Below are 26,376 nucleotides of genomic sequence, written 5' to 3' on the forward strand. Positions count from 1 at the left end.
TTCATTCGATCAATATTCTTGCATTATATGAAAACCATGCTTAATAATATATTTAATTGATTAATTAGGATTAATTACGATAAATCATAAATCATGATTAATTTTAAGCTAAAAATTTTGTTTAATGATATGCATTTTGTATTTGAAAAGTTGCATTTGAATATTAATATTTATAATTATAATTATTAAATAACATTGAATAATATTGTTTATAAATAAAATGTACTTTTTTGTTTGGATCAATCATTTTGAAAATAAATTACGTACGAATAGAATATAAAAATTAAATTTTTTGTTCAAAAAGTTTTCGATTATGTTTTACAACGTTGGTATTCCTAATATATTTTTGATGTTATACTTTGACACGTTGATGATGTTCAGTTGCATGCAGATGGTTTGAAAAATGGATTATAACTAACCGGTAATTCTAATAGTAATATAGTAAAATAGTAGATATTACAAATGTAAAAAGTTAATTAAATATATTCAAAGAAATGAATTATTGTTTCAATTTTTTAGATATAGAGTTGCCCTAAAGCAAATGAACAAATTTTGAAAAGAATATTAATTAATTTCTAACAATTAGCACAAAAAGTTAAATATAAATATCTTCACAATGAAGCTGAAAAATTTAGGAAATAGATTGAAAGATGACACTTTAGATTTAAGTTTGTGTGACCTGGAAGAAGTGCCTGTGGAAGAAATTGTAAGTTCAATATTCCAACTAATTTGCATTTAACAATTAATATTTTTTTTGTATCTGTGTAAATGTATAATTACAATGTTTAATTATAATATAACTAATTGAGAATATTATTATTTAATTTAATTTTCAGGCAAATATTAGAAAAGTGACTTATTTAGACTTGTCTAATAATGGCTTAGTTACATTGCCTGTAAGTCGTAAACTATTAAATGATATTTCTGTGATATAAATTTGATCATAATATTAATAAAAAATGTTTCTTTTCTAGAATAATTTTATCATACTTAAGCAAATATTGAAGTTAGACCTAAGTAAAAATATGTTGACAGAAATTCCTGAAAATTTTGGCGAAATGACGCAATTAAAATATTTAGATCTATATGCTAATCAGGTATTACTAAATTTCTTTTAGTAGTTAGAAAATAACTGCAAGTTATTATAGATCATTTGTACAGATAAGCCGTTTACCATTGAGCCTCAGTGAATTGAAGAATCTAAGGTGGTTGGATTTAAAGGAAAATCCATTAACTCAAGCCGTTGCAAGCATTGCTGGTCCATGTAGTAATGCTGAAGAATGTAAAAATTGTGCTCGTAATGTTGTGGAATATTTAAGTAATGTTAAACGTTCTGTAGAAGAGGAAAGGTTGCGAAGACTTAATGCCAAGTCAAGTAATAAGCTTTTTTCTTTTTCCTTAATATTTAATTGATGTTTTATTTTTTAAAGTTACTATTTCACTACTTTACCGTCTTATAGAAAATGCAGATGCCAGTAAGGATAATGGTACTTCAAAAAAAGAATCCAAAAAGAAAAAAAAGAAGAAGAACGCAGAAAAGGAAGTTGAAAAGAATTTGAATAAAAACAAATCTGAAATGGAATGTGAAGTATCTCAAAATCTAGAGGATAAGACAGATAATTTAAAAGAAACAATAAACGAAAAAAATAAAAAAAATTGCACTTCTGCGGGTAAGTATTTTCAATATTCTACAATAATAATTATTAATATCTTACTATTCGATTGCGTTAGTATATTCACTTGAATGTTTTATCATTTATATTTAGCACTATGTAGGATACTTACTTCGCTATTTCTATGGATTGTCATATTCGGCATTATCTTGGGCACTTTGACAATAATTCTTCCTCTATATAATAAAGAATTATCATATAAAATAGTGGATTATATAGAAAAGCATACAGGTATATTTCTGAAAACTTATCAAAGGTATGGCACGGAATTATTACAAAATAAAAGTCAGATTCTAATGAAATGGATGAATCATGCTTACAAAACTATTAATGATATTTACAGTAGTTACAATTTAACAAATATTATCTAATATCATCTATTAATGATACATTGTAGTCTTTGTTTGTAATATCATTAACCTGTGCACATCAGATACATCTCACAAGCAAGATATATTTTCCTATGAATTATATTTTCACGAAGATTTATTTGAATTCATGATTCATGATCGTTTATCTTAGATGGGTACATTAAAATTTTAATATATTTTTTATATATTATTACTTTTAAACTGTTGCGATGATTTGTTTTATAATATAATGGGATATTCAATAATATTGTAATTTATTTTTTTGTTTTGTTCATATTATGTCGAATTATAAGTATTTTTACTGTTATAAATATAATATCTACATGGTATATCAAGATTATTTTTTAGAGATGTATGAACAGAAAAAAAATAAAATTTCTTATATAATATCAACATATTACAGTATGTTAAAATCATTTAACATCTCAAGAAGATGAATTTAATCCACAAGATTTATTCACGGATGTAGTTGGTACTGCTTTTGGAGATACTTTACCAAGTGAGTTTTCCATTTTGTTAATTAATTTTTGAAACGTATTCATTTTAGACAAATTCTGTTGCTCTTCGAAACAATCAAGATCCGTAATTTCGTTGGATATTCTTTTATTTGTTCCAGAACCGATAGAATCACTCGATCTATGTTTTCTACTAAATCTATTCCATGACCTTTTATCTGGACTAGTAGATGCTTTCGAACTATCTTGATCTTTATTCTCGTCTGATATTTCTTTTTGGCGTGCTGTGAAATTTGCTAATATAGCTACATCGTCATAAATTTGTTCCTCCATTTGAGATGGCGAAATTTGTTGCCATGTATCGTTCCTTGGTAATTTATAATGTTCACAATCATCGGATATTCTGTTCTCAAGCTTTTGGGTATTGGATTGTATTTGTTGCTGTTGATAGAATGAATATATACATTTTTATAATATATCATGAGATAAATTTATTGTCATACATAAATGAGCCGCTCACAAGCCAAAGAAATTAATTCCACTTTTAGAATTTTAACAAATTTTATTATCAAAATACTTGTTTTAATATTTAACTTCATATTCTTAAAATAAATTTCTTTAATAATTCGGCGAATAAGTGGCTCATTTATACTTACATTTCTCTTCTCGTGACATCCGTTGACATCATCATAAAATTCTTCCTTAACGGGCATGATAACTGTTGGTGGTTTAACGTATACAGGTCTTGGTGCAGGCGGGCAAATATATTCTGACATTTCATTGGACACGGACATTTCTTTGATAATTAAATCAGACACATCGTCGTACGTAGTCACTTCCTCTGCCTGAATAATTTGCGGAGGTGGCGTCAACGTTTCTCGTTTGGCGGTTATTATTTTCTCTCTTTTCTGAGGCGATTCTTTTTTATTCCTCATTCTATCCAAAAAAGACTTTTTAGTCGGTGTTTTCTTTTGTATCTCATTATTTTTATTATCCTTCAATTTATTATCAGATGCTGCATTTGCTAGAGTCTATATAGTACAGAAAAATATGATATTTTATTAATTATATTAGGTCAGCAAATACCAATATAAATAATTGTGGATATACAAATATAAATAAATATAATATAATCCAATGAATTTCAGATAAAAATCTTACCTCAACATTGTCATAGGATATCAAATCCGTTGTTTTTGGTGTTGTTGATGACTGTGATTCATTAGCATCGATAACATCTTTTTGAAGAGATTCACAATTATTTTTGTCCCTTATAACAGATGAGGTATTTATATCGTCGTAAGTTTTATCGAAAGTTATCATTTTGTTTGGTATCGTATTAGATAAATCTTTATCTTTTGATTTAGATTTCATATTTGTTTGACGTTCTTTTTGTAAAATTGCTTGGACGTCATCGTAAGCAGTAGCAGCAGCTTTTTTAGATTTTTCAATTGTTATTATTTCCTTTTGATTCTTCGATATAAAGTTCTGATAAAATTTACCATCACCGAGATCTTCTATTCTATGATAAATATCATCTTCTTCGTTGTCCATCGTTTCATAAGAGGAAATTATATCATTCGAAGGTAACGGTGGAAGACTTCGTGGTATACGAGCTGGTAATGGAGGAGGACTCGTATTCTCATTTATTGTTTGAACTTTACTTTCATTATCAGGTTCAACAGTCTTGTTCTCGTTAACGTTTGAGAAGGTCGTTTGTAATTTCGTCGAATCTAACGGACGGTCTTTTGTAATAATCTCTTCCGTTTTCTCAAACATTTCAGAGGACGATATGAAAGCTAGGTCTTTTTCTGAATTTATTCCAAGATCGAAATTATTTATGTCGCAGGAGCCAACTTGACAAATTTTGGCGACCCATTGTTCCATATCTTTTGGCGTTCTTGCAATAAACTGTAACGTATACACGTATGCATGTATGTATGTATGTATGTATAAATGAAAGAACGAAAAAACAAAAGCAGAAAATATAAATAACAAGATATAATGGTATTTTTACTTTCTTTTCTTACCTGTAACGTTTTATTACCAGGTTTGAAAATTTCAAATGCTGCCTCACTTCTTTTTTGATCACGCGGAACAATATTAGGCGCTGGACGACCAGAATAACCACGAACTCCTTTCACAATGTAAGGTTTATTATCTCGTTCGTTTCCATAGATCAATAAATGACTTCCTACTAATGCTAAAATGACACGTTAAGAATTTTTATTAAATATCTACAGTGTTAAACGCAAGAACGAGGAATAGAATTGTTTATATACTTAAACTTTTTATAACAAAATGTAATAAATTTGAACAATCCGTTATATAGCATAGAGGTTTTAATTGTAATGTTTTGTTTAGTTTAATACGGAATGAATTAATCGCCTTATAGAAGAATTAACAAAAATATATTTGTAAATTATAGATATACTTGCCGACCCAATTGATTCGATATTGTTCAAAAACGAATAACTTTCTGCCTTCCTTGCGAAATAAAATACCACATTTTAAAGCTTTACTTTTGGCCTGTGATGCAGATAAACTGGAATAAATATTAACGAGCGTGTTCTCTTGAGATTCTTCGAGTTCTTTCTTTTTATCATCTTCGGTCTTTGATGAGAATGTTTCGTAATAATCAGGATGAATTTCAGAATTAGGACGTTTTTGATTTTGCGATGTCGTCTCCTCCGCACCGACATACTCTGGCATGTCGAATTCATTAATTTCTCCGATATTTAAGGGTAATAAACCCTTCGAACTTGCGTTCATACGGAGATAGGGCTCGGCTGATGAGGACGTTGACGATATTGTCCCTTCGGTTCTTGTAAAAACGCTCAAGGCATTTTTAGAACGTAATAATAAATTTTGTCTTACAGTTTCCATCGTACTCGATAAATTTGTATCTCGAAGAGATTCGAGAAATTGTACGATCTCTGCGAATCAACGATATTTAATAGAAAAATAAAAGAAAAAAAAAGAAAAACACATAAATAAAAAGAATTCTAGCGATCAATTAAAAAGATTAGAAAAAAATAAATAACAAATTCTTTTAGTTAAAAAATTTAACGAAATAACAAATTTATTTATTTGTATTATATTATATAAATTAATTGATGTAAATTTATTACACAATAAATAAAATCTATAATATATACGTTTTAATAATTATAATAGATAAAAAATTCTCGATTTCTATCAACAAAATGAAAAGGAAATAATAAAATTTGTTTAGTTTAATAAACACGTACCATGAAGTATGACAGTGAGTTCTGCGTCGAGGCCCATTTCTTGTTTTTACGTTTTGTTTCCTTGTTGAACGTGAAGTATTATTATTGTTTCGAATTTGTAACAACGTTGATTTTTGCCCCAACGATTACACATCAAAATCCTATTCGATGAATAGGATTATTATGTCTATAAGCATCGTCTTGGATCAATCAATCGAGCTCACTAATGTAAAGTAGTATAATGCCATCGTTTTAAATCATTTTTATAGGGATAGAAATGAACGAATTTTTTTCAACGTTAGATAAATTTTGTTTTTTTTTTTTTTATACAAACAAATAATATTGTACTACCGGATATATGTATTTCTATCGTCTCTATTACGTTTAATTCTTGACAGGAAGTATGAAGAGATATGTCCGGATAAGACTTATCATGACGTATTTAGTTACGAAAAGGAAATATTCCTAATCGTTTATTATTTTCTACTATTTTCTTTCATTTTTCTTTTCAAGAATATACGAAAATATTTTATATCGAACAGGACTAATTAAAATCTAATTTTCATTCATTATTTTGTAATGTAATTATGTAAACATTACATATTTTATGATACACAAAAATATTCTTTATTTTTTCTTTTTATCTAAATAATTTTTTTGTGTCAGAAATATCGAGAAAAAACAATTCGTCGTAGAAAAAGGGCTAATTTAAATGAAATTTTTATCTACAATTCGTAATACATAATATATATTATAAGAAAATATTATTAATTATTATTTTTAAAATTAATTTCATCGTGTCAAAACAATTTATGATAGAAAAAGGACAAAAACTTATACAAAATTTATATATATTCATAATTTTGATTAATTTATATTAAAATCACAGAAAGAGAGAGATAGAGAGAGAGAGAGAGAGTGAGAGATAATCACATTATTCTTATCGCCTATTGTTAGATAAAAACACGATATTTAACGAAGAAGGATATAACATTTCTGCGGAAAGATTTGATGACTTGCTCGAAACTCAAACGTTTGTGTTTAACCGGTCAAGGATCATTCAGCATGCAACTATAATGCAAAAATATTTAATATATTCCGCGTATTAAATATTACACTTTGAGAACGATAATTAATTAAGTTCACTTTCTCATTTAACGTAGAATAAAATAAAATTATATTTCATATTATTATTATTATTATTATTATTATTATTAAAAATTTGTTTTCCAACAAATTGAAATATCACATTTATTCTTATAAACCGTCACAACACAAGAACGTCGTCATTATCGATGACAAATGAAACAATATAGACATTATCCTGATATCACTTTCGAACGTTTTAATACGTTCCCAAACACACAGAACTAATTTTTGTAATACTCGTCACGAATACTTGATTTGCAGTCGTCACTGCCTCTCACTTCGAATGGAAAGAAACTCACTTCGCGTGTCTCCTTTTGGCTTGGGTTTTACGTCTAACTAACGTAAGCATGTATACATATATCGTTGAAATTCGATGGGCGATGTCTACAAATGCGGGAGCTTAGACTCCCGCAAAGATTCTCTTTCTATCTCTCTATTTTTCCCTCTCTCTCTCTCTTTCTCTCTCTCTCTTCCTATCTTTATCACTCTTTCTTCCTCTAATATTTTACACGCCTTAACTTTTCCTGTAATCTTCTTGTACGAGTCCTCTTTAACGAGCTGACTCAGAACCTCGGCGCGTTCTTCCACTCTTTATGCCACAATCATTTTCAACGAGAATGACGAGTGACGAGAACGAAGACGACAATGTCGTTGCCACTGCCTTCGAGCTTCCTAACTTCAACTAACTTATTATGAAAGAGAGAGAGAGAGAGAGAGAAATAGAGAGACGCGTTAATTGATTCCAATTCTGATTAATTGCCGGATTAAAAAGATGATATTTGTCTGTTAGTATTTTCAAATTAGATATCATTTTATATATTTCTTTCTTTATTATTATTATTATTATTATTATTATTATTATATTTTATATTTGTAAAATCAAAGATTTACAAAAGAATAAATCATTATTATGTACATATCAGAGTGATCGTTATTTTTCATTTGATGAGTACACTTCTTTTGATATATTAATATAAATTTTAATTCAATATGTTAATATTAAAAGGGCACGTAATAGTTTGTATTTAAAAATAAAATATAAAAAATATTTTAAATTCTTTCTTTTTTTGTATTTTTGTTGAAAAAAAAAAAAAAAAATGATTTTTAATGTATTTCCCAAGGTGCTTTGCCTCTTAATTTTTCCAATGGTTTAGAATATACATTGGTTCCAATTTCGGTTAATTCTGGCCATGGATCGGTTTTTGCTAGTTCCGCCTCAGCGTCCACTTCCTTATAAATTGTTTTTCGTATTTCCTTGTGTGTGTGTAATAAGAATATTATATTAGAATATTTAAAAGAATGTTATTCAATTGATAAGAAAAAAAAAAAAGTTAAAAATAAATGTTATACAATTTTAGTGTATCTATTTTTAGATTTATGAATATTTACGTCTACTTCTTGTTGGGTTTTAAGACCGTTATCAACGAGTAGTTTGGTGAAAAGCAAGATAGGATCTTGTTCGGTTTGTACAGATTTAATTTCTTCTCTGGTACGATATCCAACACCAGGATCGCTCATGCTATGTCCGTAATAACGATAAGTATCTACTTCTAAGATAATTGGACCATTACGAATTGCATAATCTCTCGCAAATGTTATAGCTTCTCGAACGTCAATAACTTTCATTCCATCGACCTGTTTAGACAATTAATTATCTCAACTTTGATCTTGATTCTTTTAAATCTCATCAGTATAATATTAATGTATAGAAGATCAATGGGTTGGATGATTACTTTTATACCAGGTATTAAATCACCACGAGTGTAAAACTTTGTATTAGCTGAATGACGATGGGTCGCTGTACCCATTGCATATTGATTATTTTCGCAGATATAGACAGCAGGAAGATTCCATAATTTTGATATGTTCCATGCCTCAAATATTTGACCTTGAGAGGCTGCACCATCACCGTATAACGAAAAGGATACCCCTTCGATGCCGTTGTATTTTTGGGCAAATGCGAGGCCTGTACCTATCGGTATCTTTTTTATATATAATATATGTGTTCGTTAGAGGATTTTCTTGTAAAAGACAAAGACAAAATTTATAGTTAATAATTATGAAGTCTAATCACGTTTTACGAACTAATTGGAATGAATCCTTGAAACGCTCTTCCCGAAAATAAATTCATTGGAAGGAGAATTGTAAAAAAAAAAAAAAAAAACAAATGTTTCAAATTGAGACAAACCAAAATAATATAATATTAAATAATAATAATAATATTTGTTTACTATAGCCTATTATTCACCTGTCCACCGACGATCCCTTCACCTCCATAAAATTTAGGTGCATACATATGCATCGATCCACCTTTACCTTTAGCAGTACCAGTTTTACGTCCCATTAATTCAGCGAGAACTGTACGAGCAGATGCACCGAAAACCACTGCGAAACCATGACAGCGATATGCCGTTATCAGATTATCGTTTTCTTTTAAAGCCATTTTGCAGCCAACTGCTACAGCTTCCTAAATATATTTTTTATTGCATTAATTAGATATATTTAATCATGTATAATGTCACATCACATCAAAATATTTGTTATCCGAGAAAACGTTTACGTGAATGAAATTTGGAAAAGAAAAATGAAATCTTATTGTTTCTTAGACTCACTTGACCCGCGTACAAATGACAAAATCCATTGATCAATCGTAATCTGTACATTTCGGCAGCTTTAGTTTCCATTCTTCGTATATAATTCATCGTTTTCAAAGCAAAAGTTGCATCTTCATCGTACAAGGTTACTTTTTGCGGTGGCCCTTCCTCTAATCTATACAGATCATAATTCTGTAAATGAGCAAGAGGAACTTTGTTAATTGAATGAATCAACTGTTATCGATGGGATACATTCATAGACGTTATCAATCCAAATCACAATGTCGAGAACTCGAGGAACACCTCTTGACCTATGTGTTAACTCGTAAGATGAAGTTTTTATTGAATTTATTATCTGATCAATGATGTAATCATACCATTTCTACAGTCACTTCTTTCGCCATGTCACGATTGAACAATGGGGTCATCCATGGTTTGTTTAGAATTAAATGTACATTTTTTACACGATACATGTTTATCTTTAATTGATTTATATATTATACCTTTAAAAATATATAAATACTGCTTTTAGTATATATATATAGAATTAAAATCTTCTTTCGTTTGCGATGATAGAGAAAAAAAATTGATTTATTTAAAAAGAAATTAATAATAATTATAGTACTAATAAGAATGAGAAACAATGTGTAAATAATTATCCTCTGAAAACATTTACGCATATGTAGATATATCGAAAGAAATCGATTTTATAACACGACACCGATAGTATTATACTTAAGATCTATGGTTTAATTGTAAATTATTCAACTGTCTTTGTCAATCCTTTTATTTTTCTTCTATTGAAGATAAAAGATAAAGGATTGAGAATTATATTATTGACGTTAGACCATATATGAACATATAAATAGATGTAATTGTACAGTTATCAATGGCCCTGTCCCTTACACCATAACTGTTATTATAATCAATACTAAGGGAATCGTTAATGAGTTAAGACTATTATCATATGCACTGTGATGAGTGGACTTTCCTTAACACTACATTTCATAGTCCATCACTGCTGATTTATCATTCCTTTGTTGTAATAATGACAACTATAATACTAGCGCATCTCACTTATATAATATTCATTTATATATACTTTACACAATAATTTAGATAATTCAGTTGAAATAATTTATTTATTAACTTTTTTTTATTTCTAATTGAATTTTGAGAAAGTTTGATTTTAGTAATGAATTAAATAATAAACAAAAGTATCTAGAATAATTAATATTTAAGTTTATCAATAAAAAAATGAAATTCTATTACACAACACGTTCGTAATTAATTTTTAAATAAACAATAATATTGATAATCAAATAATTGTTTTAACGGAGTACCTTTATTTCGCATTAGCAAAATAAGATATTACTATACTAACTAAACGCGATATAATATATAATAGTATTTCACTTACGCTAGGTCGACTTTTACACTTAAAAGGAAAATGATCAAAGAATTTTATTATTGATCATAGAAAAGTCTGTAAATGCACCCAAGTATATAATTATCGACATATCCCTTTCTAGCTATTAATGTTACTAAGAGAATCATAAATGAAAATACTACTATGAAACTGTTGTCAGTGACTATGAGTAGCATTGTCAAGAAAAGGGGATTTCTATTTTTTAGTATATTCTCAACATTCTACGAAAGTGATGGATTTCTTTGACGGTCGTCACTATGTGATAAATAAAGCCATGCTATCCTCATTGGGCCAATGGCCTTATCAATCGATTAAAATTAAATACATCGGTTTGGTGACGTTATTTTTACTGGCTGGGACTCAAATTATTGCTAAGGTATTAGTTTATTCTTTCTTTTTTATATTATTGCCAAAAGAATATTATAACGTAAATCGGGGAGATAGATTTCAATTAAAATTACGAACGTTATTTTCAACGAATACTTGAATTCAATTTGTATTTTATATTTTCTTGGATTCTTTACTTCAGATATGTGCTATAGTAACTTCATTTAAGCATAGAAATATAATTCTAGACGACATGGCACCACTTGTTGCCGATTCCATTGCAATAATCAAATTTGTTAATAATGCAATACAAGGAAGAAAGGTATATTATATATATATATGTCATTATTAATATTTATATATAGTTTATCATGTAAAATTACCCCTACTCGCTTATAATACCAGATTTAAGAGATCTTGTAAAAATTCACAAATATATAAATTTCTATTATATTTATTTATGTGATATACTGAAATATATAAATCTATTTTACTCATCTAAATAGGAAAATTATTAATTACAGATGAAAATACTTCTAAATCGTATGCAAACAGATTATGTTTTATTCGCAACAGACGGTGAAAAGGAAATTATGTTAGAGTATGCCAAATATGGGAGAAAATTTACTATTGTGTATATTGGTAATTAATATTATTTTGAAATTATTAATTAAACAAAATTTCTTTATGTAATTTTTACGTACTTATTGTGCTCTCTTTGATAGGTCTTTTTTTTATATCAATGCTACAATTTATGATTCCACCATTGAAATCTATTATTTTGAGTAGCATGAACGGAACGATTGAACGACCACTTATACATCACGTTGAATATTTTGTCGATCCACAAGAATATTATTATTTTATTATCATTCATTCGTATTTGATCATCTTTATTTGTACTTTTACGATTGTCACGATGGACATCATGTTTGTGGTATTTGTCCAACACGCTTGTGGATTATTTACAGCTTTAGGGTAGAATCCTTAAAGTTCGATACGTAATATGTGTATGATTATAAATTTATTATTACAATTGTCAATATATCTAATATTATTGAATACTTTTTGCTGCATAAAATATAATATAAAATATTTACGAAATGAATAATAATTGTTGCAGGTATAAACTTTGTCATATTTTCGATGATGACGATTCGAAAATAAATTTAAATTCTTCGAAATTAAATGATAAGTATTATAAAATTATTTCGGAATGCGTTCGTAGACATCAAAAGGCAATAGAGTTTGTAGTTTTATATATTTATTCCATTATTATTATTATTTGTATAAGATGTGCGAAATTTTAGTGATATAAATAATTATTTGATGTTATTAATTTATTGATTTTTTTAATGAAGGTTTGCTAATTTATTGGAATCATATTACACGACATCATTTTTTCTTCAGTCAGGAATTAGCATGATTGGAATGAGTGTTACTGGTCTACAGGTAAATTTATAATAAAAATATTCTTTATTAATTAGTCATTTTCAATTATAAGCAACACTCCTATAACATTTTTCATTCTAAAATATTTGTGTGATGATTGTGTTAATTTAAATGAATTTTATTTGAATATATAGGCCATCCTAAATGTCAATGAACCCAAACAGTTTTTTCAACAAATGTGTGTTTGTTATACGACGTTAATTCATATTTTGTTTGAATGTGTGAATGGTCAACGACTTATCGATCATAGTAGTCAAATGCATGAGTATCTGTAAGTAGACAATTTTTTTCTTTTTTCAAATTCAATGCTTTATAAATTAATTTTTTATATCTACTTTTGAATTTAATTCCATCGGTTACAGAATAAATATGAGATGGTATCGAACATCTTTACCAACGAGAAAAGAAATTTATTTTATGTTAATCAGATCACGAGTACCTTGTACGCTAACTGCCGCTAAAATGTTTAACATATCTATGGAAACATTTAGTTCTGTAAGAATGATCATATTTTGTAAATTTTATATAAAAATATCTTTCTTTTTTTATTCTAACTTGATCTTTTTTATTAAAGATTGTTCGCACATCGATCTCATACTTTACCGTTTTGCGATCAATGCAATAAAATTTGGAATAATATAACAATACATACACATACAAATTATTTTTAAATAGTAAAGTATTTTCAAAAATTTGTAGTATAATCTTCTTTGCATATTTCCCCCCCCCCCAAAGTTTATTTTTATTTTCTATATTTATTAATATGTATATTTTTAATTAAGAGTGTCAGTGGAACGAAATTGAAATTAAAAAATTATAATAATAATAATTATATTGTTAGTAAAAATTTGACAATTTTAAATAAATTAAAACTATGTGATAAACGTTTGTATAACATTAGATTAAATTTGAAAAATTAATAATAAGTGTACAGAAACAAATATGTATAAATAACACGAAGTTGTTATGAATAGCGAAAACAACAACTTCATTTTCCAGTTTGCCTTTAAACATTTGAAATTTTTTCCAGTTTGTTCCCCCTTAAAATTTTATTAACCTCTCATTTCGAATATTTACTTGGAATAATGTTTTTAGTATAAAAAGTTAAATATAAAGAAAAAGAAAAAAGAAAAAAAGAAAAATAGCAAAATGAACCTGAATTATGATATAAAAGAAAGAGTTTCAAAGTTGGGGAGCATGGGTAGAAAAATTTGTTCAGATTTACGAAATCTTCAAAAGGAACGAATTATACTTTCTCGAGAAGCCAAATGTCTTTTGCGTAAATTTGAAAAAGAAGAACCCCGACAGGATCGTAATAAAACTACGGTTATTGTTCACAATCAATTCTTTTTATCTTTTTAAATCATGATAGATTTTCTACTCTAACAACTAATCTCACAGATTAGTGCAGGTAAACCCTGTAGTTGTGCAGTTTGGGAAAATGATTTAAGAAAAGACGATGAAAACAACGTCGATGAATTTACAAAATCATCGATTATGCAAAACGAAGAATTCTGTACTTGTACAAATTTCTACAATGAATGTTGCCAACATAACGTTGCAGAACATGATTGTAATATGGTTTGCAAATATTCAACTTCGAGGTATAATTATTCATTTATAGTATCTGTGATTATATTTACTATATTTCTTTTTTATTCAATAATATCTATTTTTATTTGAAATTGTTTTTTAGATGCAATAAATATGAGGAACCATTTTACTCTAATCATTTAATACAAAATATTGATAATTCTTATATCGATGATAACGTTACGATTGAAGACGAAGTTGACGATGATAATAATTTGAATAATGTAGAGGAGCTAATTAAGTATTGCGAATCACCACGTATGATTAGTTCTTCGCATTTGTGTGACTTATGTGTGTTTTACGAGGACAATGATACGAAGGATACAGATTCGTTATCGATCGATCCAAAATTTCATTTCAATATGCCAACGAAAACTAATACGAGAGAGTTAATAGAAAGAGAAAGAGGCGGAGGAGGCAAATCTGATTCCGAATCAATAACGATTGAAAATTTATCGAATCAATCGATTTGTACTTGTGGGTGTGATTTATGTGTGCTTAGAAACAAACACGGTAACAGACCTCCTTGTTATAAAAGACACGAAGAAATGTATTCTTTCTTCGACATTGATCAGGAAGATGACTTGTTATTAAACGGTACAACGTGTTTGGAATTGCCAGAAATTAGCCAAGTAACGATAATATAAATTTTTCACGGGGACAAATAAAAGACACACAAAAAAATAAAATAAGAAACGGAAACAATAGATATTAAAAAATAAATTTGCAATGTTTCATTTCTCTTATTGCAACATCATGTATTATTTTTATTTGTAGTATTGTAGAATCGACAAGTTACGAGAAACTTTGGAAAAATTGAAGAATCGTAATCACACATTGAGGAAATTATTGAAAAATCAAGAATGTATTTTGATGGATTCGATGAGGCAAGAAACAAACTGTACATTTAGTTCGTCTTATTTCAAACAGTGCGATGTTAATAACAATGAAAATATAATTGAAAAGCATGAAGATAAAAGTAACAAAATTACAAACGATCTCGTCGCAATGTTAAAGATTCTTCAAAGCAAGTGTCGAATCAAAGATGGAATGATCGTTGCCTTGGCAGACGAATTTAAAGGATGTGCTGAATCAGAAAGAATTCAAAGAATTCTTCAAAAATTAGACGAACTAGATCTCGATCGTCAGATCATCGATTTCGATCGTTCAACATTATTGAAATATTTGGTATCAGAGATCGAATATTTTTATCCAGATAAAAAGAAAAATATCGTCCACGAAAAAAGACATCGAAGCGAGTTTACAATTGGTTCATTGATCCTTATTCTTATTTTTCTTTCTATTAATAAAATTCAATTATGGCGGATTCGATGCGTCGCCATGCTTTTTCTTCATACTACTAACAACATCTGTTGTCGAATTTACGAACTTATTCGATATTTTGTTTGTAATAATATCATCGTATTTATTGTAAAATGTTTCATATATTTTTGGAATACTTTCTTATCATCAATCGATTGTTTTACTCTTAAAATCTCTTCGATAAACTTCGCATACGATCTTGTCCTTTTCATCAACAATTATTTTCCTTGGTCAATTGATATTTTTATTTGTAAAATTATTATGATCCTTTTTGTATGGTATTTAATGCACATTTATTGTGTACATAATATCGTTTCGATATTTTAATGATATAGGCCATTTGTTTTCAAATTTATATAATCGAAATTATAGTAAAAGATAATTATTCATTAATCCCATTGAGAGAGAGATTTATATAATCATGAATAAGTTATGGTAAAATATTAACGAAAAATTATGAAGGCTAATCTTATTTCATCTAACAAAATAAAAAAATTTCATTAACGATTGCATCTCTTAATCCTAGAATTTATTTATTCATAAATAGTATAATGACAATAGTTATAATATACTACTTAAAAGCGATTATCAAAAAGCATTATTTTACTAAATATTTTTAACAATTTATTATAATGCGTATGTTTATATGCATTCTTACCTATAATACTTACTACGAAAGTAAAAATATTTTGTTTAAATAATATCAATCTATAAGTATATATTATTGTTGTTATTATTATTATTATTATTATTATTATTTTAAAATATGTTTAATATTCGATTGATTGTGTTCTGACATCGTATTATCGTGAAAAAAATATGGAATTTCGGTTGTATGTTCAAGAACAGTTTCTAAAGTACTTTTTAATGGAATTTGCCATAGATTTCTAATAGAATTCGAATGATGATTAAAAATTCTTCCAAGATTTGTATAAGTTTGTTGATATCGTTTATCATGTTCCATAAGAACATTATCAAAAGAGGTACGTTGGGTTGCCCTTATCAATGCAGATTTTCTTAATGCTGTACTCGATAAAAATCTTTGTGATTCCTTGTCACTAACTTCTTGCCTATGATAATAGAAATCATTCAATATTGGAATGGTTAAATAAATAAATAAGTTATGTCGATATTTTTAATATTTTGTATGTTAGAGACTATTCGAGTATCGAACCGATTTTGCACAAATGAATTTATTATGCACGAACTTTTTCATGGACGACTGGTATATAAACCGGTTAGTAACGAAAGGAATATATCATAAAATATTATATACTGTCATTAAATATAACGTTAAAATTTGTATTATACAAACTTTTAATATTCATTAATTCATATAAAATATTTCAAATGTCGACATTATTATATTTATTTGACCAATCCCAAAAGTATTATCTTGTATATATAAATGTATTATATAATTTACTTTTTTGATAAAACAGCATGATATTGGTTATTCGAAGAATTAGATTGATCCCTAACGTTTCTTTCTGATACTTGTAAAATATCGAATATATCGGATCTTCCTTGTTTTATCGATCGTTGTCGTAAAGTATTACTTTTCACGTTGTAAGGTAAAAACACTTTACTGGTGACCTGTTTCGACGATTGATTGAAAGTATAAATAAATAGAAAGGAAATTTCTTACGATTTTATTACCTTCCGATATTTGCGAGGGATTGTTTTATCCTTAATGTAAGTGAAACCTGAGAATATTCGTTTATCTTTAATATTTTCCATCTGTTCTTTATAATTGTTCAAACTTTTTGAAATTTCAGCAATCGATTGAAGCTTTGGAAATGACCGAAGAAGAGAATCCATAGGTTTTGCAAGGATATCGCAAGTCGTACCGGACGTCTATTGTTTGAAATTTATAAAAATGTATACTTGATCAAGAGTAATATATTATGCGCTATTATTTAAATTATGTATATTAGTGTGTGTGTATGCGTGCGTAAAAAAACAATCATAATGTGTTTATTTTTTTTTTTTCTATATGTTAAGCTAACAATATAGATATTAAAACAAATAATAATAATGCATTTATTTTGATAACGTCAACGAACATAATTTTTTATCCTGTCAACCTATACGCATAAATAAAATAATAATAATAATAATAACAATAAATCGCATAATTTTTATATTATTATGATGATATCAACGAAAGTAATTTTCTTTTACGAAAGAAACGAGAACGCATGAAAAAAATCATATTACGTTTCTTAGGAATTCTCATTAAATCGCGATCATTCCTCGACCTAGACAAAATGAGCTTTCTTTTACGCGAAGGATAAAGAAATCTATGCGTGAACGGATCGGTACGCATGGCACGGAATTCCGAAGATATCTGCGCATGTTCCGAACGAAGAAAATACTCTATAGCTTCCTTCCACCATCGACGTATGTCCTTTTTTCTAATGTTTCGTGCTCGCAACGAAGAATAATTTTCACAATGCGTGAAATGTCGTACGAATCGAGAACACGATTTTCTCGCGTGTCGTTGTATCGAAGAATGCGTTGGCATCGTTAATCTATAGATGTCGATCTGTGTGACACACATTTAAATATGTATTTTGTTTTTTCCCCTTTCATTTTTTTACTTCTTTTTTTTGTTATTTTTCTTTTTAATTAGGAATCATTCGAACATAACTTATGGCAGTCAATATAAAATTTTACTTCATTTCAAATTATTAAGGGTTGGTAATTTTCTACGTAATGTAGTTAATTTGTTTTTGTTTTTTTTTTCGGTCAACATACCTTACGTTTAACACGCTGAGCAGGTACAATTAATGGTTGGGTCGTCGTTACGATCGGTTTCGACGTACTTTGTTCGTTGTTCGTGTCACCAAAAAGGCCCTTAGATTCTGCTACTTTGATCATAAACAAAGAATCAAATTGCATCATTTCTTTTCGCTTAATCACAGCCATAAAACATCCTGGTTCTAATGTCTTAGTACTATTCCTATTATAGATTTCTTCGAAACTTCGAATTTCGAATAAATCGCTTTTCGGTACCTATATAATATGAACACAAAACATAAATATATTGTTTAATATATGTTTGATAGTAAAAAAGATACTTAAATAATAAAATATATATATATATATGTTTCAATAAAAAAAAATTAAATATTTATAAAATAAATGTGTGTATAAATTTATTGTTTATTAATTACGTGGTCACAAATACAAAAATAATAGGCAAACTAATAATAAGTTCTAATCAATTAGAACAAAATGTTAATGAATATTTCAATAAATAATATTTAATAGAAAAATTATTTATAAAAAAGTAACGACAAGGTCTTACATCGATATTACGACATGTCTTGGAAGATAATATCTCGTCCTCTTCGTGTTCATTTACTTTGTCTGCGTGACAGGAGTCAGTAATAGAAGTTTCCTCAAATTGTTGTTCATTCTTCGAATGACTTTTAGCTCGTAAGGATTGTTTAGTCGACATTTTTGTTATGTTATTCTTTCCTTGTTTTTCTTTCAATACAACTTTTTTCTTCGGCTAATTAAATTAAAGACTTATTATGAAGTATCAATAACGTGATGTTTTTTGTTTAATAAATATCTGGGATAAAATTCGACTAATTCTTACCAAACATTCATGAATATATTTTTCCGTAGCCAATTGATTGGCATAATCTACAACTTGTTGTACCATTTTAGTTGTTTCAGCTGGTAAAACAGTATGAACTTCGTAAATTAGAAATTGCACGTTAGGTCTTGTTAAAGCGTACTTTAAAGTAGTCAATTGTTCGGTTAAAACGGCACGAGTTTTGGAAAGTTCGTCGTCGGTATTAGTTAACGATTCTAATAAATTGGTATCACCACCACGAGCAACTACGAGATCAACAATATCCTTGACTCCTATGTAACTGGATGGTGGTGTAGCTAAAACAACAGTAGCTCTATCTATTTCAACCGATGGGGGTGGGGAAATATATCTGAAATTATTATTCAAAATAACGTATATCAATTTTCTTTTAATAACTTTGAAAAAATCGATAAAATGTTTTGATAATCAAATACGAATTACTTTTCCGAGAATACTCGACATTGTTGCAAAGTAATTCCAAGCTTTTTTAAATAATCCTCGTATTCGTAACGACGATCACCTGTGCCAAAGGCTAAAAGTCTACCAGCACCTTCTATACTTGACAAAAGTTCCGCTAAATATCCCGTATGACGTGGTGCTATCGAATGAGTTAAAACTACGGGACCACATAATCGACCTATTCGCATAGCTTCAGCTATGGCAGCTGCTCCAAGGCATAACGATCGTTCCTATAGAAAATATTTAATAACAAAATCAATTAATCTCACTTTGTCGAATAATTATAATTATAATATATCTACCAAAAATATAAATCGATGTTCACGAACGAGACTGGAACAAGCAACCCTCTCGCGTGCCTTCTCGTGTATATTTATTACTTTTGGACAAAACGAATCGAAAACATAAATATTCTCGTCCAATTCAGCAACCTCACAATTTTCACATAATTCTAATTGAACCTTATTTGATAATTCCTTGATCAATTCTTTTTTACTTATGCTACCGTTAAATGTGTTAATCCAACCAGAAGCAATAGCACTTTCTTCAGACCAAACAATACCTTCGCCAGTACGCAAATGTTTCGGCAATAGTTTATCTATTTATATTATCTTTCAGATAAATACGTTCGTTCATGTTTTAAAAAATAAACTAATTATAGTCATAATTTAAGATTGATTGTTATGATTAATATTAATACAATTTACCAAGTGTAAGTGCTGATCCAGCTATTCGCAAACGAGACATACTGGCTGCCAAATGTGTTCTAACTTCTAATAAAGCATTCTCGATGTTTTTCAAACCAATTGCCTAAACATTAATGTTTTAAAAAATAAAATACAAAATAATGAGATTAACCAATTTCATAGATATTTATTTATGATATATATATACCTTAAAAATTTGATCTCGTGTCTTGGTAGTAACGATATCACTGCGTCTGGAAAACTTTCTCCCTTGCATATCGTACAACAATAACCAGACGATCCTTTCACGATTTTTTAATCCATGATTACGCGACCAGAATCCAATATCTTGCAGAACGTAATCTAAAACATTTTTATCTAAAGAAAAGAAAATAACAAAATAATTAATACCTACAAAGAAAATATTATTGGTGAATATTAATTTTTTAATATTATATTCCAATATTTTTTACAAAAAAAACTAATGATCGAAAGATTGGATAAATAAAAGATTTCTTCTTTGTTCTAATAAAATAACTTACACCGTAAAACATCGTATACAAGTCCAAATACACGTCTCATCTCAGCTTCGTTGGTATAAAAAGGTTGACTCTCTTCCTTATTTTCAAGAACTTTAGCTGCCAACAAAATATCTTCGATTCGCCATCCCGGTTCGATGTAAGTTTCCGTCATAGAACCATTGGAACTAAATGTTGCAAGCAAACTACTCGAATTTTCTTCCTTCAATATCTTGGCCTTAACGATTCGTTCGAATTTTCCTGGACTCCATTCGTAATCTTGGGGATCCTTTAATTTCGTTCCCTTTTCATCCTTTCTTCTTGTTTCCACCATTATCGAGGATGTAGAAATTAATTTGCATCAGAGTCAACGTACTACATTGTTCAAAACTTTTTAGAGACTAATTTATCTTCTTTAAAAAGATACATGTTTTAAGTGAGATATCACATTTAAACTTACAATTTGTATAAATAATTATTTAAGACTCGACCGTTTTTAATTAGGTTCAATTTCAAACATTACATAAATATTGGTTATTATTTACATTAAAAAAAAATATTTTATTTACAATTAGATACGTAATTAGTTTTGCATCAAAATCTTCGTACTACATTGGAGAACTTACTTATAAAAAGATATAAAATATTAATTAATACATCGAATGAGACCGGAATTTTGTAATTATTCCAACTGAAATATTTCGAATAAAATTACTGATTATTATTGCATACTAACCTGTAACATTTATACCTTCATCATTAATGTTTTATTTAAAAACACTAAATCGATATACGAATTAAATTCAATCATTTTCAAAATTATTTTTACGATCGGTTATTAATTTAACGAGTATTTAATTATGGTTTCTACGAAGAACTGCACGTGACCACACGATTGTAAAATTATTCATAATGACAGATTTTGAACATTTTTGACAACGTCAAGTATATGATAAACAACATAAGAACGTTAACAAAAATATCATTCTGTTCGGCTTTATTGTTCAAATATCATATTTCGTGCATCTCTCTCACTCTTATCGTAAATAAATGTGTGTGTATTGATTCATTTATACTAATGAAATAAAATTTAAAATATCCTTACTCGAATTCAGTTATTTCTACGTCTCTTTCTCGTTGTAATTCAACCAGTTTGTAATAAACTTGATGGCGCCATTGAGTGTTGCTGGGTAAAATCAAATTGTCCAGTTCCTTCTCTTTTTGTTCCTCTTCCAAAAGACAAACACGTGGTATCCAGTGTACAATAATAAGTCGAAAAATAGTCGTATAAACGTCAAATATGTTACTTTTATTAGATTCAATATTACTGATTGTTTCTTTTGCATTAACATTTTTGAAATCCGATTCATCTTTCGATTTCTCGGAAGGACTTCTTACAGACATTGAATTAGATTTAAAATACGAAGAAATAGAAACGAGCAGTTTGAATTTGGTGAAAAGAAAAAAGTAACAGATGTTCAAAGTTCTTCGAATGGAAGAGAACTGAAGAAAAAAGTTATCGTTTTGTGTCGTCAACGATTCGGTTCGTACAAGAACATCGCGTGTCACGGTAACATCTTCCATGAATTCGGGTCTCGCTGTTATGCGAACTAGCGAATAACCATCTGACTCGAAGGAACGTAACGTATTCAGGCTACGACTTATGCATTTTTCATAGTATATACCATTTGATCGTTCCAACCGATGACTGATCGTTTTATCGATCCTGTCCTGTTTCTTCTACACGCTTGTAAACTCGTTACATTTTCTAATACAATAATTTTCAATTCAGTTACGTGTATGATAACATAACAAAATATTTTATATCCTTAAAAAGTAAAATATCAAATAAAAATCAATCAATTATGTGATCACATAATTCCTCGATCCTATTGGACTTTTTCAAACAAATGTAATAAAAATTTGTAATAAAAATTTGAAAGATTTTCAAAGAAAACATATTTTTATATATATATGTACACATTTTTAGTGCATTTTGTTTTGTTTTTATTTTATATGCATAAAAATTTACAATTCAATTATAAGCTTCATCGATGGTTTGCAACAAAAAGTAATACGACAAGGATGTATTTAATATCTGGAAAAAGAAAACAAAAAATAATATTTGTAAAGGAAATAAAATAATAAAGAAATCATTACCTTCACGAAAAGATCCAATGAGATGTGAAAGAAATGGCAGGCTGTTAATACAATTGGTTTTTGTGCTAATATAAAAAGTACGTCTTTCATTAGTTCGATGTTACCGTCTTCGTACCATCCGCAACAGTAAACATTACGCCGGAAAGCTTCACTCTGTAAATATCAAAAATAAGTACTATCAAAAAGAATGTAAAATAGACGAAATATATTATTTGAAATGATTCTTACCTCAACAGCTAAGATATTTCCATACCAAGAATATATAAATGCTTGGGTCATTTTCAATAGCCCATAAAGAACGACCATAACAACTTTCTCTATACTTATCTCTGTCTTTTCAATAAATAATAGATTTAATTATTACATCTAATCGTTAATAGCGACAATGATATTTTTAATCTTCCAGTTAATTAAGAAAAATAAAGAAAGAATATTAAATCAACGTTTGATTCAATGTTTGTGAATCAATGTTTGATTCAACGTTTGTGAGAATTAAACGTATATTAGGAGTAGATGATAATAAATAATGAATACATTATTTAGTCGTACCTGAAACATCTGAAATATCAACCCACATAAGACAATAACACTGCTGACGATCAAGTTTAATACCACAGGTCCATAAACGTTTTGAATAATGTCGCGACAACGTAACAGTAAAATTTCTTTTTTGATACAATTACGTAATAAAATAATATCAAACTCGTCGGACGATTTTCCAACTTTCTCACATTCCAAAGACATGGCACGTAATATTCCGACCATTTRAAATATATAGAATCCATAAGCAGTATCAACTCCACTAGTTACAAACACCATAAACCAACCAAATTGAAGTTCAAAAAGAAATTGTATTTGATATCTAAAATTGTAACTTCCATCGAGCCATGGAAAAATAGCCGGATAGGGAAGAGGGTAATATTTCGGATCTATGTTTTTTATTATTTGATAAATGATCAATAAAAATGCTCTGCATATATACGAGAGTACTGTGAACACCATCAAATAATAAATCATATAAGCGGGACGTCGAAAAAAATTTAACAGGGAGAATACTACTGGCCGRTAATGAATTTTCTCTAGAATTTCCTCGAACATAGATTCTAAATTGTAATTAAGTTCGCGTAATTGTTCTCTATATAAGAAAAACATCATCACCTTAAGAAAAAATGTTTTTTTCAATATGTAATTCAATGTAAGTCAAGAATTGTTTAAACATGGATGATCGAATCCCACATACCTTTACTACAACTAAAGCAAATCCTCCTAAAGGACTGAGTCCTTTGGTAAATACTTTRATATTGTCAAGATTTTCAATACAAAATGTTATACCACCGTAACACATAAAGGTACCAGAAAATATAGTCAAAATAGGTAAATATCGATAGAAATATGAGCTCTCGGTTTTTGTMACTGGCCATAAACCTGAACAGAATACCATGCGTTTGATAAAAGAAGCATACTGCCGATACATAACCAATTGTTCTGTTGTCATAATCGAAATACAGAATAAATCAACGATCTAACACGTGAGGTCAATGCCTCTGATATCGTGACAGAATATTACTTCTAACAAGCGATACTTTATACGATATATCATGCAATCCCTTAAAGCTATATTTTCTACTCGCTTCGATGCCTACATTTATCATTTATGCGATCAATTTAGAAATATCAGGTAGTTACCAAGTTTTCCGTAACCTTCTAAGTAAAATGTATGGTTCCATCAAAGATTTGCTAGAAAATTATGAGCTATATGCTCGTCAAATTATTCGATCATTTTCAACAAATGGACGTTCTACGATAAACCCTTTATAGAAAAGCGTATTAGATATATGATTACTAAATCACAAAACAAGACGTACTTATGTTAGACGTTCCTAGTGCTTTGATCWTAAATCAAATTATTTGAATAACGGATTAGACAACGGTGCATTCTAATTGTAAGTTTATCAATAAATTGCATATTAAAAAAAGTTAATAGTAATTTATTAAACCTTAAATATAAATATCTATTTTTCATATTATAATTATTAGATAATTATTTTCAGATATTTTATATATAATTTTGAATCCAAAATCAAACTTTATGTTGAATATTTCAAAAAATTACTATACACCTATAATACATATTAATATTAATATCAGTTTTTGAAACCTTGAAGATGATTCTCGCTTATGACAGATAAATTATCTTTATTCGTCTCTCTCTCTCYCTCTTTCTCTTCATATACACGCACAGTAATTATTAAATAATTATTTTTTTATCTAGAATCCAATTTTATATAGAACGTTTTACAAAAATTAATGCACACATTATTGAAGTTATATGTCCACATACTTGTATTACACTGTATTCTTTACAATATAATAATTATCACTCTTTCAGTTTCATTTACTTTTATTTTTTATATAAAAAATAAAATATTAATCAGTGATCACACATAAGTATTACATAAAAACAAACCATGGTATGTACGTTTGTATCTACGTTATATTTGATAATAATTTGTATATTTTTTACATATCATGTACCCGTATTATAATATTTAAATTATACCTATTTATTTTTTAATATTTTTATTTAGCGTTYATCATTATTTTCATCAAATGTTAGCAACAAAAAGTAATACGACAATGACGTATTGAGTATCTACGAGAAAAGAAATAAGAAAAGGCATACGCGAATAGAAATAAAAGACATTATATATATATTACAATTTGTAATAACTATGTTTACCTTAAGAAAAAGATCCAATGAAATATAAAAGAGATGACATGCTGTCAATACAATTGGTCTCTGTGTCAATACAAGAAAAACACCTTTCATCAGTTTAATGTTTCCATCTTGGTACCATTCGCAACAATAAACACTGCGTTGAAATGTTTCACTCTATATATTTATAGAAAACAAATACTTGAAATGAATCTAAAAAAGATGATTAAGTACATTATTTGAATTGACGAATACCTCAATAGCGAGAATACTTCCATACCAAGAATACATAAATGCTTGAGTCATTTTCATCATCCCATAAATAAGAAACATAACTGTTTTTCCTAAACTTATCTCTGTCTTTTTTCAATGAATAATACGTACAATTATTATAATAAATCGCTAATATCTAAAGGAATATTTTTAACCCTCCGAACGAATTTCAAAAATAAATATAAATGATAAATATTAATAAATAATAGATTATATATGAAAAATTATATTATTCAAAAAAGTAAAAAGAAAAAAGATGAACATTGAAGAAAATGTTAATCTCACCGTTAGGTATCGTATATAATGTGAAGGATTAACATATATATGTATATACGAGGGTGGGTTGAAAAGTTTTGAG

General features: G+C 28.1%; 4 protein-coding genes across 9 annotated transcripts; 1 reads left to right on the forward strand and 3 right to left on the reverse strand.

The window, feature by feature from the left end:
* The first annotated feature begins 48 nt into the window (after window positions 1–48).
* Window positions 49–2,206, forward strand: LOC106793573 (leucine-rich repeat-containing protein 59). 2 transcript variants are annotated; one of them, XM_014760614.1, is made up of 7 exons: window positions 49–421; window positions 520–706; window positions 837–896; window positions 975–1,097; window positions 1,162–1,375; window positions 1,461–1,670; window positions 1,767–2,206. In XM_014760614.1, exons 2-7 carry the CDS (start codon window positions 617–619, stop codon window positions 2,042–2,044), a joined length of 975 nt encoding a protein of 324 aa, XP_014616100.1. In that variant the 5' UTR covers window positions 49–421; window positions 520–616; the 3' UTR covers window positions 2,045–2,206. The 2 variants fall into 2 exon arrangements, with proteins under 2 accessions (XP_014616100.1, XP_014616102.1); XM_014760616.1 differs by having other exon boundaries at window positions 285–421; window positions 493–706.
* Window positions 2,114–7,552, reverse strand: LOC106793572. 5 transcript variants are annotated; one of them, XM_014760613.1, is made up of 7 exons: window positions 7,398–7,552; window positions 5,751–5,916; window positions 4,938–5,435; window positions 4,530–4,702; window positions 3,661–4,410; window positions 3,156–3,530; window positions 2,114–2,940 (listed from the first exon to the last, which is right to left on the reverse strand). In XM_014760613.1, the coding sequence occupies exons 2-7, from the start codon at window positions 5,785–5,787 to the stop codon at window positions 2,470–2,472; spliced, it is 2,304 nt and encodes a 767-aa protein (XP_014616099.1). In that variant the 5' UTR covers window positions 5,788–5,916; window positions 7,398–7,552; the 3' UTR covers window positions 2,114–2,469. The 5 variants fall into 5 exon arrangements, with proteins under 5 accessions (XP_014616099.1, XP_014616097.1, XP_014616098.1 ...); XM_014760611.1 differs by having other exon boundaries at window positions 5,751–5,952; XM_014760612.1 differs by having other exon boundaries at window positions 7,392–7,552.
* A 403-nt stretch (window positions 7,553–7,955) lies between these two features.
* LOC106793527 (pyruvate dehydrogenase E1 component subunit alpha, somatic form, mitochondrial-like) lies at window positions 7,956–9,772 on the reverse strand. Its single transcript, XM_014760530.1, has 5 exons — window positions 9,491–9,772; window positions 9,127–9,345; window positions 8,612–8,860; window positions 8,268–8,513; window positions 7,956–8,132 (listed from the first exon to the last, which is right to left on the reverse strand). The coding sequence occupies exons 1-5, from the start codon at window positions 9,578–9,580 to the stop codon at window positions 7,983–7,985; spliced, it is 954 nt and encodes a 317-aa protein (XP_014616016.1). The 5' UTR covers window positions 9,581–9,772; the 3' UTR covers window positions 7,956–7,982.
* Window positions 9,773–16,350: 6,578 nt separating this feature from the next.
* LOC106793519 lies at window positions 16,351–22,273 on the reverse strand. Its single transcript, XM_014760519.1, has 11 exons — window positions 21,975–22,273; window positions 20,894–21,189; window positions 20,560–20,729; window positions 20,373–20,475; window positions 19,968–20,263; window positions 19,648–19,895; window positions 19,207–19,555; window positions 18,357–18,614; window positions 17,256–17,453; window positions 17,023–17,192; window positions 16,351–16,666 (listed from the first exon to the last, which is right to left on the reverse strand). The coding sequence occupies exons 1-11, from the start codon at window positions 22,271–22,273 to the stop codon at window positions 16,351–16,353; spliced, it is 2,703 nt and encodes a 900-aa protein (XP_014616005.1).
* Window positions 22,274–26,376: the final 4,103 nt, after the last annotated feature.

This window comes from Polistes canadensis, unplaced genomic scaffold (genome assembly GCF_001313835.1).
Source record: "Polistes canadensis isolate GaletaPanama2010 unplaced genomic scaffold, ASM131383v1 scaffold_15, whole genome shotgun sequence".
Classification (NCBI taxonomy): domain Eukaryota; kingdom Metazoa; phylum Arthropoda; class Insecta; order Hymenoptera; family Vespidae; genus Polistes; species Polistes canadensis.